General features: G+C 40.3%; 1 protein-coding gene across 1 annotated transcript in view; it reads left to right on the top strand.

Moving 5' to 3' along the window:
• Positions 1-17,036, top strand: part of COL22A1 (collagen type XXII alpha 1 chain) — a 196,093-nt gene that overhangs the window by 108,249 nt on the left and 70,808 nt on the right. The window contains exons 19-23 of the mRNA XM_041479400.1: positions 58-93; positions 1,479-1,508; positions 2,411-2,464; positions 3,372-3,425; positions 10,538-10,591. Of these exons, the coding sequence (XP_041335334.1) occupies positions 58-93; positions 1,479-1,508; positions 2,411-2,464; positions 3,372-3,425; positions 10,538-10,591 (228 nt within the window). The remainder of the gene's footprint in view (positions 1-57; positions 94-1,478; positions 1,509-2,410; positions 2,465-3,371; positions 3,426-10,537; positions 10,592-17,036) is intronic.

Here is a 17,036-nt window from a genome sequence, read left to right as displayed (position 1 = left end):
ATTGTGCCATGTTGTGTTCTATGTATGTTTTTTCATTTTTTTCTTGTTTCCCTGCAGGGTGAGCCAGGACTTCCAGGACTGCCTGGCACTTCAGTAAGAATTTTTTTTTAGCTTTCCCAGAATTTTTAACATTATTGCATGAGAAGTAGAAATGCAGGTTGGGAGGACCTCACTGAGAGATGTTCTTAAATACTCTTTTTGAGTTATTATTTTTAAGAAGTTTTTGAAAGTAAGACTTTTGAAGAAGTCATGTGATAATGAGGAGATGCTCTGCTACAATTTTGGGAGACTGTGAATGAAAGCATTGCCTCAAGTGCATCAGACAGAGCAGTACTGTGGCAGGACTGTGTGGTTTCTGACAGTTGTTGAGTTGATTCCAAGTGGCCTTTGGTACATAGAGCCTGGCCAAGTTATAAAAGCAAATGGAATTTCAGTATTGGGTAGCTGAGTGTCTTTGGAGTGTAAGAGTTGGGGCAGGAGAAGAAAAAGGCAGTTTCTGATGAGAGAGAAGGATGATCTTTCCTTAGCTCAGTGGTGGAATATTAAGACAACTAGAACTTGATGTGCTGAAATCAGGAAAGCACTAATGAAAAAATTAAACTGAAAAAAGAAGAGTGGGGCTTATCTTTATTGTGGCACTACATTAACATCCTTTGTGCATCCCTCTGCCTTCATCAGGGCCTTTGCTGATGCCAGAGACATCTCTGGCAAGGATGTAAGGATGTCCAGAGACTAGTACTGTCTGTATGAAGAGGTTAGCTCTGGGTGAATGGAGAAAGATTTACCACTAAGTATGCAGAGGAGAGGTCTAGAATTGAGTTCAGTATGGGCTGGTAACAAAGCAGTTAGGGAGCATCCCTTTGACTTTTTAAAAAAAAAGAAAAAGAATGACAGGTTCCCTGTAATCATGGTAAAGTCAGGAGGCAATTCCCTTACTCAGAATGTGGTAGAAAGTAAAGGAATTAGAAAACTATGAAAAAAACCCAGGCTATTTGGGTAAGAACATTTTGCTGTCCTGTTTAAATGTGATATTAATGACGAGATAGCAATTACCAAGAAATTTTGAAAGATGCGTGTAACATCTGAAAATGAGTTTAACTGATGGGGCATATCCCAACCCAGTCTGCTTGTTATGTGATTCCTTCTGCATTCAACAGATCTTTGTGGTTTAGAATAAAACAAGATCTGGGGAATTTACAAACTTATTTATATAGTGAGATAATTAATTAAGTTCTTACTGTTTATGCAGCCACCCAAATCACTTCACAGGTGAGAGAAAACCTTGTGTTGGTCTGAGCTCTTTAAATAGAAAGCACCTCCTAGCCTGCAACAGGATTTGAGGAGCTGTAGGAGTTATCATGCAACTTGAAGGAACAGCAAGGGGGAAAAAATACCCTCTGGGGCCCCATGATACCTCTGGCACCTTCTGCCTTGTATTTACTCTTTCCATCCTTTATGACTCTGCATTTCTATTGCAGGTGCACGCTGAAGGCCTAAAAGGAGAGGAAGTAAGAGAGACTCAATATCTCTTTTTTTTCATTGCAAGGATATTTTAATGTAATTCTGTTGCATGCTAGATTAGATTTTGCTTTAAAATAGTACTTTAAAGGGAAGGTGGATGGAAGCATTATCAGGATATTGAGAAATAAATTTTCCTATTTACAGTGGAGAAAATAATGAAAAAAGGAAAAAGGGCAATGTCATTTTCAGATGTGAATCTTACACCAATGAGAAGTATGAATTGTAGAGTCAGCTATGCAATTATCTAAGGACAGGGATGTATTAACATTAATGTTAACCAGTATTTGATTTTTTGCCTAGTTTGTCTCTGAACCTGGGCTCTCAAATAGGGGGGGACATACCCATTGTGTCAATCTGTTAGTCCTATGTATAAAATAAATATATACATATTTAGATTTTGATTTTTTGTTGGTAGATCTGTAATTTGCATTTAGCTGTTACTTAATACAATTGTATGCATAATGTAAATGATACTTTAAAGCCCTTCAGAGCTCGGTAGGCTTGGGGGAAATGCTGGTGGAAGCTGTTTATGCAAGAACTATTCTTTTCCACCACAAAACTCCAACCCAGAGTGTTCTAGTGGAATATCCAGGATATCCCAGCCTCTTCAGGAGTGTCACTACCTTTGAGAAACAGAGAAGCAGATATGGATAAGTGCCTGTTGAGTGTGGGTGGATCAGTCTGTCTGCAGCCTAGTGAGTGCTGATAATTTGAGTAGCCAGAGATTAAGGAGAAAAACAGCTGATCTCTGCACTGGTTCTTCAGGACTCGTGGGGAAAGTGGTGGTATAGCTCCTGTAAAGGCAGACAATGTGTCTAATGTGCCCATGCACATTTTCATAAAGATATTTTAACACTTTTTAAAAAAAACCCCTCAAACATCCCTGTAGGGAAAGCCTGGACCACGAGGACCGCAAGGCCACCCTGGACTTCCTGGACCTCCAGTAAGTTGTTTCTCTCACTACTTGTAATTTCAGAAGCTGAAACTCAGGCTGGAGTGAGGCATATGAAAATCTTATACATGATTCAGGTTCTAAAATATTTAAATGGTGCCCACAGCCCCCAGTTTTCTTCACTGCTGAGAGGAGGTGTCGTGCTGTGGATGGCTGTCTGAACACAGGGAAGTGACAACCAGGACATGGGCAGACTTTGCCTTAAGGCTGTAGTCATGCAGAACCTGATCATTTTTCTATTTCTAGTGTCCTGAAGAGCTGTATGGGCATTCAGCACATCTCAGAGAGGCACTGACTGATAATTTGTGAGCTGTCATGTCATGAAGGTCAGGGAGTAGCTGCTGTCAAAGGGGTTGGTGTTATGCCACAAGGTTGTGGCTGAAATACTTTCTGGATGAAAACTAGGAATTGAGTATGTGTGTTTATATTTCAACACAATTTTTACAACAGTTTGTACATGCCAACATTCTTACTTCTGATTTAAATTGTAGCCTGTTCTAGTTCTATTTTATGACCCAGCTCTGCAGGATGTCTCAGTTCAGACTGTCACTGCTGCCTCATTTGCAAACACTCTGTGTTTCCTCTCTTTTGAATTGATTGTTGTGTTTCACTGTTGATTGGCTTTTGTAAAATTGATGGCATTGTGAAGGTGTGTTATTTAAGTAAATCTGGTTTGAATTATGCAGTTTAAATATAGTTGTGTGCTCTGTATTTAATCAGGGCATTGTCACTTTATCTTGTTTACTCATTCTTTTCTGCTCACAGGACAACATAATCATCAGGTAAGAGTTGTCTAGGTAGCCATGCAATAATGGTAGCACGGAACAGCTAGGAAATCATACATAGTTCACAAGTTTTTCTTATTCTGTTAACTTTCTAAATCTTCTCCATTTTAAAGGGAGAGCCTGGTCTGGAAGGCAAGCCTGGAGTCCCTGGTTTGCCAGGTCAAAGGGTGAGTTGCTTCTTTTATTTAATCTGAGTCTCAGGAGGCTTGGGACAGCTTTGTTCAATAAGGTTTGCTACTTTCACCCATCTTACATATACTTGTCTACTTATATAAGAATCCTGAGGCCCAGATCCTTACCCTTATTCCTTATTCATTGTCCAGGAACTTTCAGTACCTCTTGGAGTTGACAGGTTGAATCAAGTACAGGTTCTTTCTTGCCATGTGCTCTCCTGTATTTATATCTGCTCCTTACCACTAAAGGGTTGCTTGATATGACTCTGAGTGTGCAGAACCACTGCTAATGTGGTCAGTTTGAAAGTTCAGAGAAATTCTGTTGTCCTGGAAGTCAAATGAGCGTAGCAATTCTTGCCATACTTATTATTTTGTGTTCTGTTTGGTCTGTACTCAAAAAGAGGGTTCCCAAAAATGGTAGCTGGTGTACCATTCTCTGCCAGGAGCTTAGTTTTCCTATGCATGAAAAAATATTGGATTTTTTCTGATGTGGAATTATGTCTTCACATATATAAGTACTGCTAAAGGTAAATTTTATAGTGGGCCTGATATTATTCCACTCATACTCTGAACCTGCTTTTCCTTGTTTGAGCCTGTTGAAGAACATCTCATGAGACAACACAGAATCAGAATATCCTGAGTTGGAAGGCACCAATCAGCATCATTGAGTCCAAATCCCTGCCCTACACAAAGGAGCCCCAAGAATCCCACCATGTTCCTGAGAGTATTCTTCAAACGCTTCTTGAACTCTTTCAGGCTTGGTGCTGTAATCACTGCCCTGGGGAGCCTGTTCCAGTGCTCAGCCACACCTGCGTGAAAAACCTTTTCCTGATATCCAGCCTAAATCTCCCCCACTTCAGCTTCATGCTGTTGCCTGAAGTCCTGTCACTGGTCACCAGAGAGAAGAGATCTGTACCTACCCCTTCTCTTCCCCTCAAAAAGGAGCTGTAACTGCAAGGAGGTTTCTCCTCAGTCTCCCCTTCTCCAGGCTGAACAGACCCAGTGTCCTCAGTCACTCCTCATAAGGCCATTCTCATTGCTCTCCTCTGGACACTCTCTAATATCTTTATGTGTTTCTTATATTGTGGCACCCAAAACTGCCCCCAGGACTCAAGGTGAGGCCACCCCAGTGCAGAGCCGAGTGGGACAATCCCCTCCCTTGCCCAGCTGGTGATGCTGTACCTGATGGCCCCCAGGACAGGGGTGACCCTCCTGGCTGCCCTGCTGAATCCAACTTCCCACTTACTAGGACCCCCAGGTCCTGTCCCACAGCTGCTTTCCAGCCTCATTCCCCAGCCTGCACATCCAAGGTTGCCCCATCCCAGGTGCAGGATCTGGCACTATGGATTCACACCAATCACCATACAGTTGGTGATTGCCCAGTCTATTTGTCAAGGTCTCTCTTCAGGGCCTCTTTGCCCTCAAGGGAATCGACAAATAAGAGTGGAAGTGAGATACCTGCTTAGCATTTTTGGAGGCAGTCACTTGGGTCTCAGTACTGCTGTTTAATGGGTCACTTTTTTAAGTAGCCACAGAGACTTGATGATATTTCACTCCTTAAAGGAGATCATGGAGTTTGCCTGCAGTGTTCAGCCTGTGTGAGAACCTGTGAGCATAGGAGGGTAATGAGCCAACAACAGTACAGGGAAAAAATATTTACCTTGCTAAGAGGTTTTCTGCAGACTGTCCATTGGATTGTGTGCTGGTAAACTTAGCTGTAAGCATGAATTTTAGGAATCTTCTCCTTGGGAAGACACTGCAAGCAGCCTATATCAACGCCTCAGCGAAAAATGGCATTTACTTGCTTTCTTGTAATTTCCTAAATGTTAGAAAACATCACTTTAGCAAATAACTGCGCTGCTTTGCTCCTAAGTTATTAAGTTAGAAATTATCCTGGTTTTAAAGTCTGCTGTGAAACATTGTTTCTTGAATAAGATTAATAGAGTATATTAGCTGGGTAAAGGACAGTGATCCATCAGGATTTGCAAGAGGACAGAAAATGCTCCTGTTAATGATCATTTGATTACAGATGTCATTTGATCTGTTCTGTCTTTGAATTTTTCCCTAGACTCTGTTGTGTCTAGCTAGTTAGACTTCTCCTAAGGGTCTTTATTAGTCACCAAGCATCTTAGATGAAAAGATACATTTTTTTAATTAAAGGCCATTATTCAATGACTGAATTCATGACATGAATCAAAGTACTGGGCTTGGTGGATCTACACAGATCCCATCCAAGGGCAGGAGGTAACAATTCCAACCTGAACCAAGCAACTGGGTTGTGTTCATTTTATTAGTCAAAAGTGCCTGGCAGCTGATGTCTGCATTTTGACAATGATACCCTCACATCAGGAGCACACTGTGTGAAGAAAAATGCTCTGCTATTCTCATGTGACCTGTAAGACCTTTGAGAGACAGACAATACTGTCCTGATTTTATTAAAACTGCTTGAAAAAGAAGAACTCTGAGAGTCTGCTTTCACTTTTAGGGTGGTTTTGTGGTTTTCTTTTCCCTTTTCCTGTCCTTCTTTTTCTTCTGTCAAATTGAAGAAAATTGAAGTGTTTTGGTTCTGCTCTTAAGTCTTTGATACCTGATGTACTGAAATATTTGTTGGAAATAAAACCAAATTTTTTTCTTGATAGGTACAAAAGGTGCAGGCTTATGAGACACTCCTGGAAAACACACAGATCTGTGGCCAGTACAGACTAAACACAGGGTTCCTCTTAAGTGTACTCAATAATTTGGATTTCAAGAATTTGCCTCTTTTTTAAATGCTACAATTTCATTCAAGTGATTGAAATTTCAGAGAGACCAATAGAAAACATTTATCCTGCAGCAATCTTGATGTAGGAACTGTTTAGACCATTTTGAGTGTGATATGCTGGACTGCAGCTTAGTTTTATAAAATAACATTGATAAAATCTGTCCAAGTTCCAGGCACAATCAGTACAAAACAAAAAATAATTCAGGAGTCTCATGAGGTAATAAGAATCAACTTATGAAAAGAAAATTAATGGAAAATATATTTATAATATAGTAACATTTAATAAATGTCCTTCTCCATGTTTGAGACTCAATGTACACAAGTCAGGCAGATAAATAACAAAAACACCACCACCACCACAATAATAATAATAATAATACTAAAAACTAATATTAGAAGTTTAAACTGGGAACGCCTCGGTTCAGGGTGCACTCTCCATCCAGAGGAGCAGTGTTCAGATCGCTTGTCAATGCAGGAAGGGTTTGTCCCTCTCAGCTGTCCTGGGAGATAAAAAGTTAACAAATCTGTGGAGGGCTGTTGAGTTCTTCCTGTGTTTGATGGTGGAAGAAATACAAGTATTTGACTTTCCATTCTTGACCTATCTCTCACCTGAGTGGATTGTTGCATATGAATTTCCTGTTCAGGCCAGTCACAACTTGAATTTGGAAGTCAACACTATTTCAGCTCTTACTTCTCTCTGTATGAACTGGCCTGGATTTGAAACACCTTAGGCTCCCAGAATCCAAGGGAAGGAGAGAGCTGACTGGTAATTCTAGGGTGAAATGGATAAATAATCCAGGAGAGAGAGGAGAATAAGTTTGCCTAGAAAATTAAGTAGGCTTTTTGGAAGGAGCCAGTCTCAAGGTGCAGTCTCTCTCAATGTCCAGAAGTCCTTATAACCCTTTACTTTGCCACAAATGCCCCAATAATCACTCGTGATCTGGCCAACCCTGGTGGTATTTTCATCCTCAAGCTACAGAGATGCCCTCACTTCAAAATTTACTGGTGTTACCTAATGCATATGGAGACTGTAAAAAGCTGGAGCCTTCAGGGAGCTCAAACATTGATTAACATTGCTGGATTTCTTCTGGTTTCTCTAGTAATGCAGAGGTAAAGAGACCAGATGAAATGGGTAATCCTAGTATGCCATCCAGGCTACAGGAGAAACAAAATTGGCATTTATGCCAGCAGTCATATTCATTCACAACTAAAGATGTTTTCTGCATACTTTGTACAAATCCACCTGAGTTCCTGGGCAAAACCTCAGAGAAAAACATGCTAAGAAAATACATGTCTATTCTGGCTATTGGACAACAAGATGGGAAACAGTTTTGGGCTGTGGAACCTTTCAGAATTTCCCCTCCAGCAGAGTGGAAACAGCATTTTTCCTTGGTTTCCTGTCCTCTGTATAGTAGATATCTTTCTGATGGATGGTTGTGTTTGTATTTATTTCTGGCTGTTTGAAATGTTCAGATGACTTTGCCTGCCCTGGCAAAGTTCAGCCATGCAGAAATCAAACCCTAAGCAAGTTAACAAAAAAAAGGGAAAAGGGATTGATGCCATGATAGACTAAATCCAGAGTGAAACTGCAATTGTCAGTGAGGTAAATACACGAATGTCCAATAAAACACATATTTTTAACTGTGCTTTTGTTCAAATTGCTGATAAAGGCAAATAGGATATATTTCATATTGTCAAAAGATACACAATCTTACAGACTTACCTGATTCTTACTGTAGGTAACAACATAATTTTTGGTTTTCTGTCATATTATTAGGCAGTGTGACATTTCACTGAGTTTTGCTCTCATAGGTATAATTTCTCCCAGCAAGTATTTCTGTCCTTTACAGACAGACAATAATGCTTTGGAGTGAATCTATTGTAGTTGGATTTCAGCTAACCTCCAAGTGGCCCACAAGTCCTCTTCAGAATAGGAAACCTCTGTCAGTCTCTCTGTCTGTATAATTATATGTTGCTTTAAGAGATTTCTTAATGTTTTGAAAAGACCTGAAGATTCTCAACATTATACCCAAGGAAAGAATAAACAGCTCCTCTTGCATCTCTTCTGGAGACAGAACAGTTGTTGGTGGGACATAAAGGCATCAGTAAAACTGTGTTGTTTTGATGGATACAATTAAGGATGCTTCCTCTGTTCCTGGTGCCAAATCCCCCTCTGTTTCTTGGGACCAAGCCACAGAGTAGAACACTACAGCATCTCTCTTATGAGGAAAACTGTGAGAGCTGGGCCTGTTTAGCCTGGAAAAGTGATGACTGAGGGACCTCATCCCTGTCTGTCAGTGTCTGCAGGGAGGGGTCAGAGCATGGACCAGGCTCTGCTCAGGTGCCCAGCAATTGCACAAGAGGAACAGGCAGGAACTGATGCACAGGAAGTTCCACCTGACTATGAGGAAGAACTTCTTTACTATGAAGTGACTGAGCACTGGAGTCTCCCTCACTGGAGATATTCTATAATTGTCTGAACACAATCCTGTAGCTTTGCTCTGGGATGGTCCTGCCTGAGCAGGGAGGTTGCACTAGATGACCTACTGTGGTGCCTTCCAACCTGACCCATTCTGTGATTCCAGGATTCTGTGATGCTCTGTTCTGGCCTCAATGTTGTAACTCTGGAAGTAGCCACCTTGGCATGTAGCTCCCACACGGAGAGGAAGCTGGAGGTGGCTCATCTCCTGTGTCTGGCCCCCCAAACCACATCCTGTATGCTTTATTCATAAACTTATGTATTTATTTAAATGAGTATTTTAACAGTGCCATTTGCATGGTCACCTTGGCAGTGGGCAAAATGATCATCTTTAACTAGAAAACATATGTTAAATCATGTGGCGACATGAGTCCTTCAAATTAAAAATGAGATCTTGTTGGCTTTGACAAGAAAAGAAATGATGGACCTTGGAAAAGTAGAAGGAACATCTATGAATCGTGGGTGTGCTGGAGTATATAATTCAAATTTTTATTGATATTGAGTCCTGCAAATGATTACAAATTCCTTCTGATACCTAAGGACCCTATAATCACTCCTTTAATATTCTTCTTAAATTCTTCTGTATATGAACACTGATTTTCATTGTTTTAGGGTGGATGATTTCTGGGGATTTTTTAATGAGAAAAATAATTAAAATAACCGATTCTGACACATCATATAATAAATCTCAGTCACAGCTGAGGAAAATATGATGAAAACTTGTTTTTGATGGTTTAGATTTTTCATTCATTTAAGTCAGCAAAAAACTGCTGTTAATAGATGCTGTTTCTGCACATGTTTCAATGAAGAAAAGTAAAGGGAAGATTTTATGTTTGACCCTTCACATTATCAGGGACATTAAACTTTGTTAATACCAAGTCACCTTTGAAAAGAAAATCAGTCTGGATGAGAAGCAGAAATAAAGGAGGAAAAAGTCTGTCTCGCAGATATTTACATGACTCCTCTTGTACCCTCCCACTGTATTATTAACAGCCTTAGAAATATTTATGATTCAATGTCAGTTACATAAGAGGGAAAAAGAGATAATTTTTATAAAATATGTGACTTACCTAAAGTAACATACCAAGTCACCTTGTGGGTTAAGAAACAAATCCAATCTCTGCCTTAATTCCAGTGCTTACTCCATCCTTTCTTCCTCATTTTTCTCATGTTGGATTTTTTCCTTTTGAATTATTTGAGATCAAACCCATGGGGACACAGAGGTCCAGCATCCATACAGGTGACCTTGTCTCAGGGTTGTACTCCAGCTCTTGGCTTGTCCTTGCCTTGCACCAGTGGAGTTCTCTGGTTCCTTTGAAGGGATATTTTTTACTTACAGAGGAGTCCATGAGCTCTGCCCTTTGGTGCTAATGCTACCTTTACCTAGAAATGCCTCATGGATTCCTGTTTCCCAGCTTAGAGATTGTGGATCTTTTCTGTTCAACCATGCACCAGAGTTCTCAATTATTTTATTTCTTTATGCACGAAGGAGGGCAAGGGACCAGAGTGATACTGCATTACCTCTCAGCCCATGTTTACACTTGGCACCTCCCTTGGCTGCATCTCAGCACCATGACTTCCTTCCCCTCTGTAGGGGGAAGCCAGGTGGGATTGCAGAATGTAGGAGGTGCCACAATGTGCGTGAGAACAGCTGTCCACTTTACAGCTATTGTCACAATTTGGGAGATACAGGATTGTTAAAGACAACTGGGGTTTCATTTCCAAATGGTGTCTGTTGTTTTCATTTCTGGCTTTTGTGTTTTGTGTACCCATGTTACCTTGATTTACCAGTTTGGTGGTGAAAGACTGGAAAATCAGTAGCAGTTTTTGGTCTGCTCTCTAATATGTGCTCTGTTGAACATGCAGGGTAAAAAGGGAGAACCAGGATTCCCAGGAATCAATGGTCTGATTGGCCCTCAGGTAAGCAATGATTTCTTCATTTTCCTATAATATGTGTAAAACCAGATTTGGTGGCCACAGAGGACATGGAACCATACAATGCAGCCGGTGTGATCTTCTTTTTACTGTATTTGAAGTTCATGTTTCTCCTTTTAAGATGCAAATAATTCATCTTGTTGAGATTGAGAGATGTCTGTCTGTCTGACAGCAATTTCACTTGCTTTCCAGAGGTTTTCAACACCTTGGAATCAGGACAGCTGTGTTGTATATGATTTCCCCATTGCTTGTGCTTAGAACAGCATCATCCCAGAGGGAAACCGCTGATTTGCATTTAGTGAGGAAGGAAGATGTCTTAAGTTAATGATCCCTTAACTCCTTCTTTTTAAAGCTTTTGGCAAATTAGAGCTCCAAAATGCACCATAACATCATAAGGGCAACACAGAGTGGTTTAAGTTAAGAATCATCAGAGAGAATTCAGCTCCACCATGGATCAGCCTGTCTGGCCCTGTGTTATGGTAACACTGACACCTCTGACATAGTTTCTTGATAATTTTGGAGACAAATTCAGCAGACGTGAATTACTTTGTAGGGTCACCCCTGCAGTAAGAAAAATATCCATGGGAATGTCCTAAAGCAGGAAAGGTGCAACCTCACATTGAGCTGACTGCTCAGAATAAAACTGAGCATTTCATTTGTTCCCCTTTCAATAGTAAATTAACAAACTAGACATTGGCTTTAGGATTGTATTTCAATAATTGCTAAAGTCTGGGGAAGAATGATGAGCTTCCATTGCTACAGCTGTTGGTGATGCAATGCAACAAGCAGCACACTGCTGTACTGGTGTGGGGTTTAGATAGTGGTTGCTAGTACTGATTCCCCAAAAAGCATCTCCTGTGGAAAAGCCACTCGGGTAAGCATTGAGGGAAAGCAGTCAAGTCCACACACACCACACTCATCACAGCTAGGTCAGCAAGGAGAGGCAGAAGGGCCTTTTATATGGCCAGTTCCAGCGAGATTTATTTCAGCACACCAAACTAAAACCAGAAAAAAAGACATGACCATGTGCTCTGCACAAGTTTTGGGTAGGGGCAGGCATGGGGGTGGTACAAAGGGCAGGGCAAAGGGCATTGGCTTTCAGGGAAAATGGGGCAGGCCACCAAGGACACCACAACCAATGGGGAAACCTGGAAACGAGAAACCAGGGGAAGTTAGGACATATGGGGAAAGGAGCTGGGATGGGTCGGTGTTAAGCAAAAGTCCGTGAGGAAGTGCTTTCTGTCTGCCCAGGTGGGGTAGACTGTATGGTGTCTCCCAGGGAGGGCTCTGGGGATTTCCCTGAGGGGGAAGGAATCACACTGCTAGACAGCAGGTACTGATTGCTCATTTATTTGCTCTGGCAATTTATGCCCTTGAAAGCAGGAGGAATGATCTAGAACTGGTTTTTGTGACAGGAGTTTTGTAAAGAGCTGTTCACCTGTCTGTGGAGAATGTCAGAGGTAATCCAAGGGGTGGAGGCCCCATGCAGGTGAAGACCCATGCAGGAGGACCCATGCAGGTCTTTGCCCTGCAAAGACCATTTGATACTGGTTTTCATATTTTAAGACTTTCTTTCCATACAGTATCTAATTTGCAAGTATTTCAGCAGCAGCCTGCAAGAATGAAGACAGTGTTTCTAATGGATTTAGAAGATTTTAGAATCATAGAATATTCTGAGTTTAAAGGAACTCAGAAGGATCATCAAATACAACTTCTGGCCCTGCACAGGGCACTCCAAGAATCCTTTCCTATGCCTGAGAGCGTACATGAACACCTATTGAATTCTTGAATCGTTGAGTCCAACACCCTTCTTTTGTTTTCTTATTTTTCTTAGGTTGGTTGGTTGTTGGGTTTTTTTTTGGTTTTTTTTTTTTTTTTTGTAGTTTAGTTTTTTATTTTTTTCTTTTCCTTCATTTTGGAGAAGATTTTTTATCCATGTATTATTTTTAAGATACTTGACAGTATCCATCCAAACAATGTCACACTTACTTAGCTCAAGTTCTCTGCAAATTAAACATACATATGCATGTGTTAGCAATTTTATAAATGTATCTGTGAAAATTGCTGACACAGGATTAAGTAATTTTCGTTTTTGCACAAGCTAAATAACGTTAGCAAATTTTGTGTTAATTAAAACTGCACAAAATGCTTGCCCCATCAAGAGATACTTAAATTGACTCTTCCTCCAAGCTAACTGAATGAAAGGTAAAATATTGTTCCTATTCCTGCAGTGGCACTCTGTTCTAGACATATTACTTGTTTCTCTTTAATGAAAATGCTTACATTCACTTTGTGACAAAACTACTTTTCAGCTTAACAGCACTTTTTGTGGCATTAGATTTTAAAAACATTTTATCAGCATTTTTTTTTTCTTTTATTTTTTTTTTTCTTAATTAGACTATGCCCCAAAAATGCCCAGGAAGAAAAGTGGTTTTCTTATACTGTAGTTACATGGATATTCATTCAAGTTATGTATGGAAGTCTGTGTCAGCTGTTCTTGTGCTGTCCCCATGGTATTGAGGGACAGCTGATTTGAGTTGGCTGTATATAAACTAGATTAGAACACAAAAATAGTCTCCTTTTCCTCTGCAATTTTAAATTATGTTTTCTGACCTGATTCCCCACATTGATACCTGTATGGACAAGAGGAAGGCATTGATACAGGAGCTTTAGAAGGCTCATTGTTGCTGAAGGACACAGGAAAGATCTTCTGAAGTTATTATTGGGCTTTGTCAAGAAAAATCGTTGCTGTCTTGCTCAGTCCAACTGAGAAGCTGCAGAAGGGAACTGACTTAAGGACTACTCTTGTGGTTCCCTTCCAGCTCAAGATATTCTGTGATTCTATGGTCCAGTGATCAACTCCAGTTAAGTCACTCCAAGTCTCAAGGACCATTCCAGAGATTATTTGTCAAGCCCTGAAGAAGCATCTAGGAAGCAACTTCCCTGCTAGACTGGGGATGTTTTGTGGCAACAGGGTAGCTTTGTCTCTCTTTGCACACACCAACTCAAACCAAATAATATAAAAATATTTTTAAATATTTATTTTTCTTTCCAGATCAGCTGTGGTGTTGAACCTGTCCATCTGCTTATTTGTTTCATGTTGTCTGATCAGCACCTTTAAAAATGAGCATTTATTTTCCAGTCATCTTTACAAATGGTGCATCTTGCAACATCATTAAGCCATGGAATAGAAACTCTGGATATTTTTTCCTGTCTGGACTTCAATAATTTTTTGGCAGCAAGTACACAGACACCTGAACTTAATAATGTGTTTGTGTTGTTACTATTTATTTGTACTATTTTAGTGTCCAGGAACCTTAATCATAGACCCAACTTCTATTGCAGTAGGATGTTCAAATGCAGACTGGAAAATGAGCATTTCTGTAGAGAACTTTAGGCTGAAATAATTGTCTTAGGCACTCTGAACTGTATCATGGAATTACCAGGGTTTGGCTCCAAATGCAAGCACTTTTTGGGTTAAGAATGGAGATGCAGGTGCCTGCTCCTGTTGATGAGGATTCAGTTAATATCATCAGTGGATCCTGAAGCTCTCTTAAAACAGACACCTACAAATGGGCCACTGAGCCACTGTCGAGGCTCCCTGAGCTGCGTGGGTACTTGCTGGCCACCTGGGAGACAGCAAAACACACCAAAAGTCTTTGAGATTTAAAGAAAAATGCCATAGCTCTGCCTTGCAATACCTCTGGGCTGTTACTGAGGCTTGCTTTGTGCTAGATAACCTGGTAGTGTAAGTCAGACCTATTAGGGAGACCAGTACAAGCTGTACCTATTATAGTCCTGGCTGGCAGTGATTTAATTAGTATAGACTTGTCTGTAGGGTGTGAGCTCAAGCCTAGATTTTCTTAAGTAATTCAGGAAATAAATTATCACCTCTGAAACACACGGTGTCCTTAATGTCCTTTTTATAATGCAAGTTAATACTGCAAAATGTAAGGAAAGGATGTGGGCCCCAGCTGCAAAGCTCAGATTGAATTCAGACTTTGCCAGTGCTGCTTGGAATTGGAAGATACTGCTCAGAGCGATCTTTAATAAGATCTATACCTTTAAAAAAAATAAATTAAAAAAGTCCTCACCTGTGAAGATTGCTAATCGTGCTGAAACAAAAGACATTAAAGGAGGTTTTTTAGTTGTTTTTTCTCATTTGCTGCACTGACTCAGTCAACCAACTCCAAGCAAACACATGGGGAAATAAATCTTCCTCTGAAGACAAAAGAGATCGTGTCCATAGCTTACACTAAGTGATTAAATTAAACAAACACTGCCTTTCACTGGAAGCAGGAAACTCTCCTAGAAAGACTGCTATGTACAAAGTCAACTTTATTCCATACTTTTAAAGAGTTGCAAAGACAGTCTGGAGAATTTTTTGTTGGCAGAACTTTAAATTTAATGTTGGTACTCGAGTTCCAATGCCACCTGATGAAATGACTGGAGACTGGATCCGTGTATGAATTATGGCACTGTCACTGATGCTGACTGTAGGATATATATTGTAGACGAATGTTCACATCTGTTGGCTCTTCAAACTTTTGATTTTTAGTGACATCAGCCACAGCTTTTTTTTATAAGTTCTCTTACCTTTGTATTTGTAAGACAGGATTTAAGCAGAGAGAGAAACACAGTGCTCTAATGCAGCATTACAGAAAATAGTCATAATTTCCATTTTAGATTGGATATGAGAAAACATTTCTTCACTGAAAGGGTGGTCAAGCACTGGATCAGGCTGCCCAGGGAAATGGTAGAATCACTGTCCCTGGACACTGTCCCTGGAGCTATTTAAAAGAAGTGGCACTTAGAGATGTGATGTGATTTGGCAGCGGCTCTGGCAGCCCTGAGCTGATGGTTGGAGGGTCTTAGAGGTCTTTTCCAACCACAATGATTCTCTGATTGTATAATTCCAATTCAAGCAGTAGTGGCTGGGGTGAGAAATGAAAAGCAGATTTGAGGAGCTGATCCTGGAATCCACTCAGATGCTGTAGAGGAGAAGTGGAGCGCTGCAGTAGCAAAGGAGACAGTGAGACATGTGGACTGCTCCACAAAACTGTCTGCAACAGCTTCATTTCTGAAGGGAAAGGGATGTAAATAAAGGAAAGACAGCCCAAAGGCAACAGGAAGGGTCTGTGGGGTCTTTCTAAGAGGTGAAATTGTGGGGAATGTCTTTGGAGACAGGAAGAGAGAGTGGAAGGGGAAAGGCTGTCAGTCCCTCAGTTACTCATTTTGCTCTCATTTTGGCAGCAGACAGAATGCTTCTGTGTATGTGAAGTGCTACACTGCATTAGCAGCCCAGACCAGAAACTGTTTTAATATGGGTTAAGGGCTTATCTAAACCTTTGTAATAGTGTAAGAGAATCCAGACAACAGCATGGAATAATACACAGATAATATGTCTGTTGAGGCTTTGCCTTCAGGTGTCTGGGAAAACCATCAGACTTCAGTTTTCTTTGTGGAATGTCATTTGTTCACCTCCCTTTAAGACTTAATCATCCCTTCTTTCATGTAAAAGAGATTTAGGCCCAGCTGCCTACTGATGGAGTCACAGACAAAGGTTTCTGTTCCTTCTCAGAGCCTCCTTAGGGAGTCCACAACCTAAATCTTAAAATCCCTGCCTTTCCCAGCCCATCTTCTAGCAAGGTACACACTGGAAGAGGAGAGCACTGGAGAGTGGATTCTGGAGGACAGATACAGCTGTGTCTCCAGTAGGAACAGTGTCAGATTTCTTTCCTGAGCACTGTCACTGCATTACATTGCCTAAGGAATGGGCTGGATGAAACACAAGCCTGAAAAAAATCCACCCTTGACAATGTTTTTAAAGATATCCTATCCCAAAACACACATGCCTCTACACAATATTTAGATTTTAGATTTTAATAAACATTTGAAATATTTTTGTTTCAGAACAGCAGTTTGAAAATATTCTGGTCTAAACATTTTATTAAAAAAATTCCATGTTTTGCATTTGTTTTCCAAAGTGAGTTTGTGTTGATCTGTTCTAAAATCAAGTTTTCATGTATCACTTCTTGCTTCAACACTTACAAACCACATGTCAAAGAGTTTACCAGCCGGAAAAAAAAATACACCCTATGATTATTTTCTTCTGGTTCAGGGTTTTAACAGGACAACACTGTGGTCTGGATTTGGGATAGGGACTCTCATCTGTATAATTCATCAAATAATCTTTGAAAAAGGTGGTTGTGTAAATCAGGTGCTTTAATCTGGATTCACTTAAAAATGGAAGCAAAGAAAACAGATGGTGTGAGATTTTTTTTGGGTAAACATTACACACAGTCCTGCTGCTGTAGTTTTATCGTGTTGGGTTTTTTAAAACATAAATAGATTCTGTCAGTTTGGTGAATTCTAATATTTTTTTAAAAAAAAATTACTTCCTCTGGATTATAATCGGAAATCAGGAGAA

This window comes from Pyrgilauda ruficollis, unplaced genomic scaffold (genome assembly GCF_017590135.1).
Source record: "Pyrgilauda ruficollis isolate IOZ18807 unplaced genomic scaffold, ASM1759013v1 scaffold48, whole genome shotgun sequence".
In the NCBI taxonomy this organism is placed as follows: domain Eukaryota; kingdom Metazoa; phylum Chordata; class Aves; order Passeriformes; family Passeridae; genus Pyrgilauda; species Pyrgilauda ruficollis.
The sequence above is the reverse complement of the archived record's forward strand: the minus strand, read 5'-3'. Positions and strand labels throughout refer to the sequence as shown.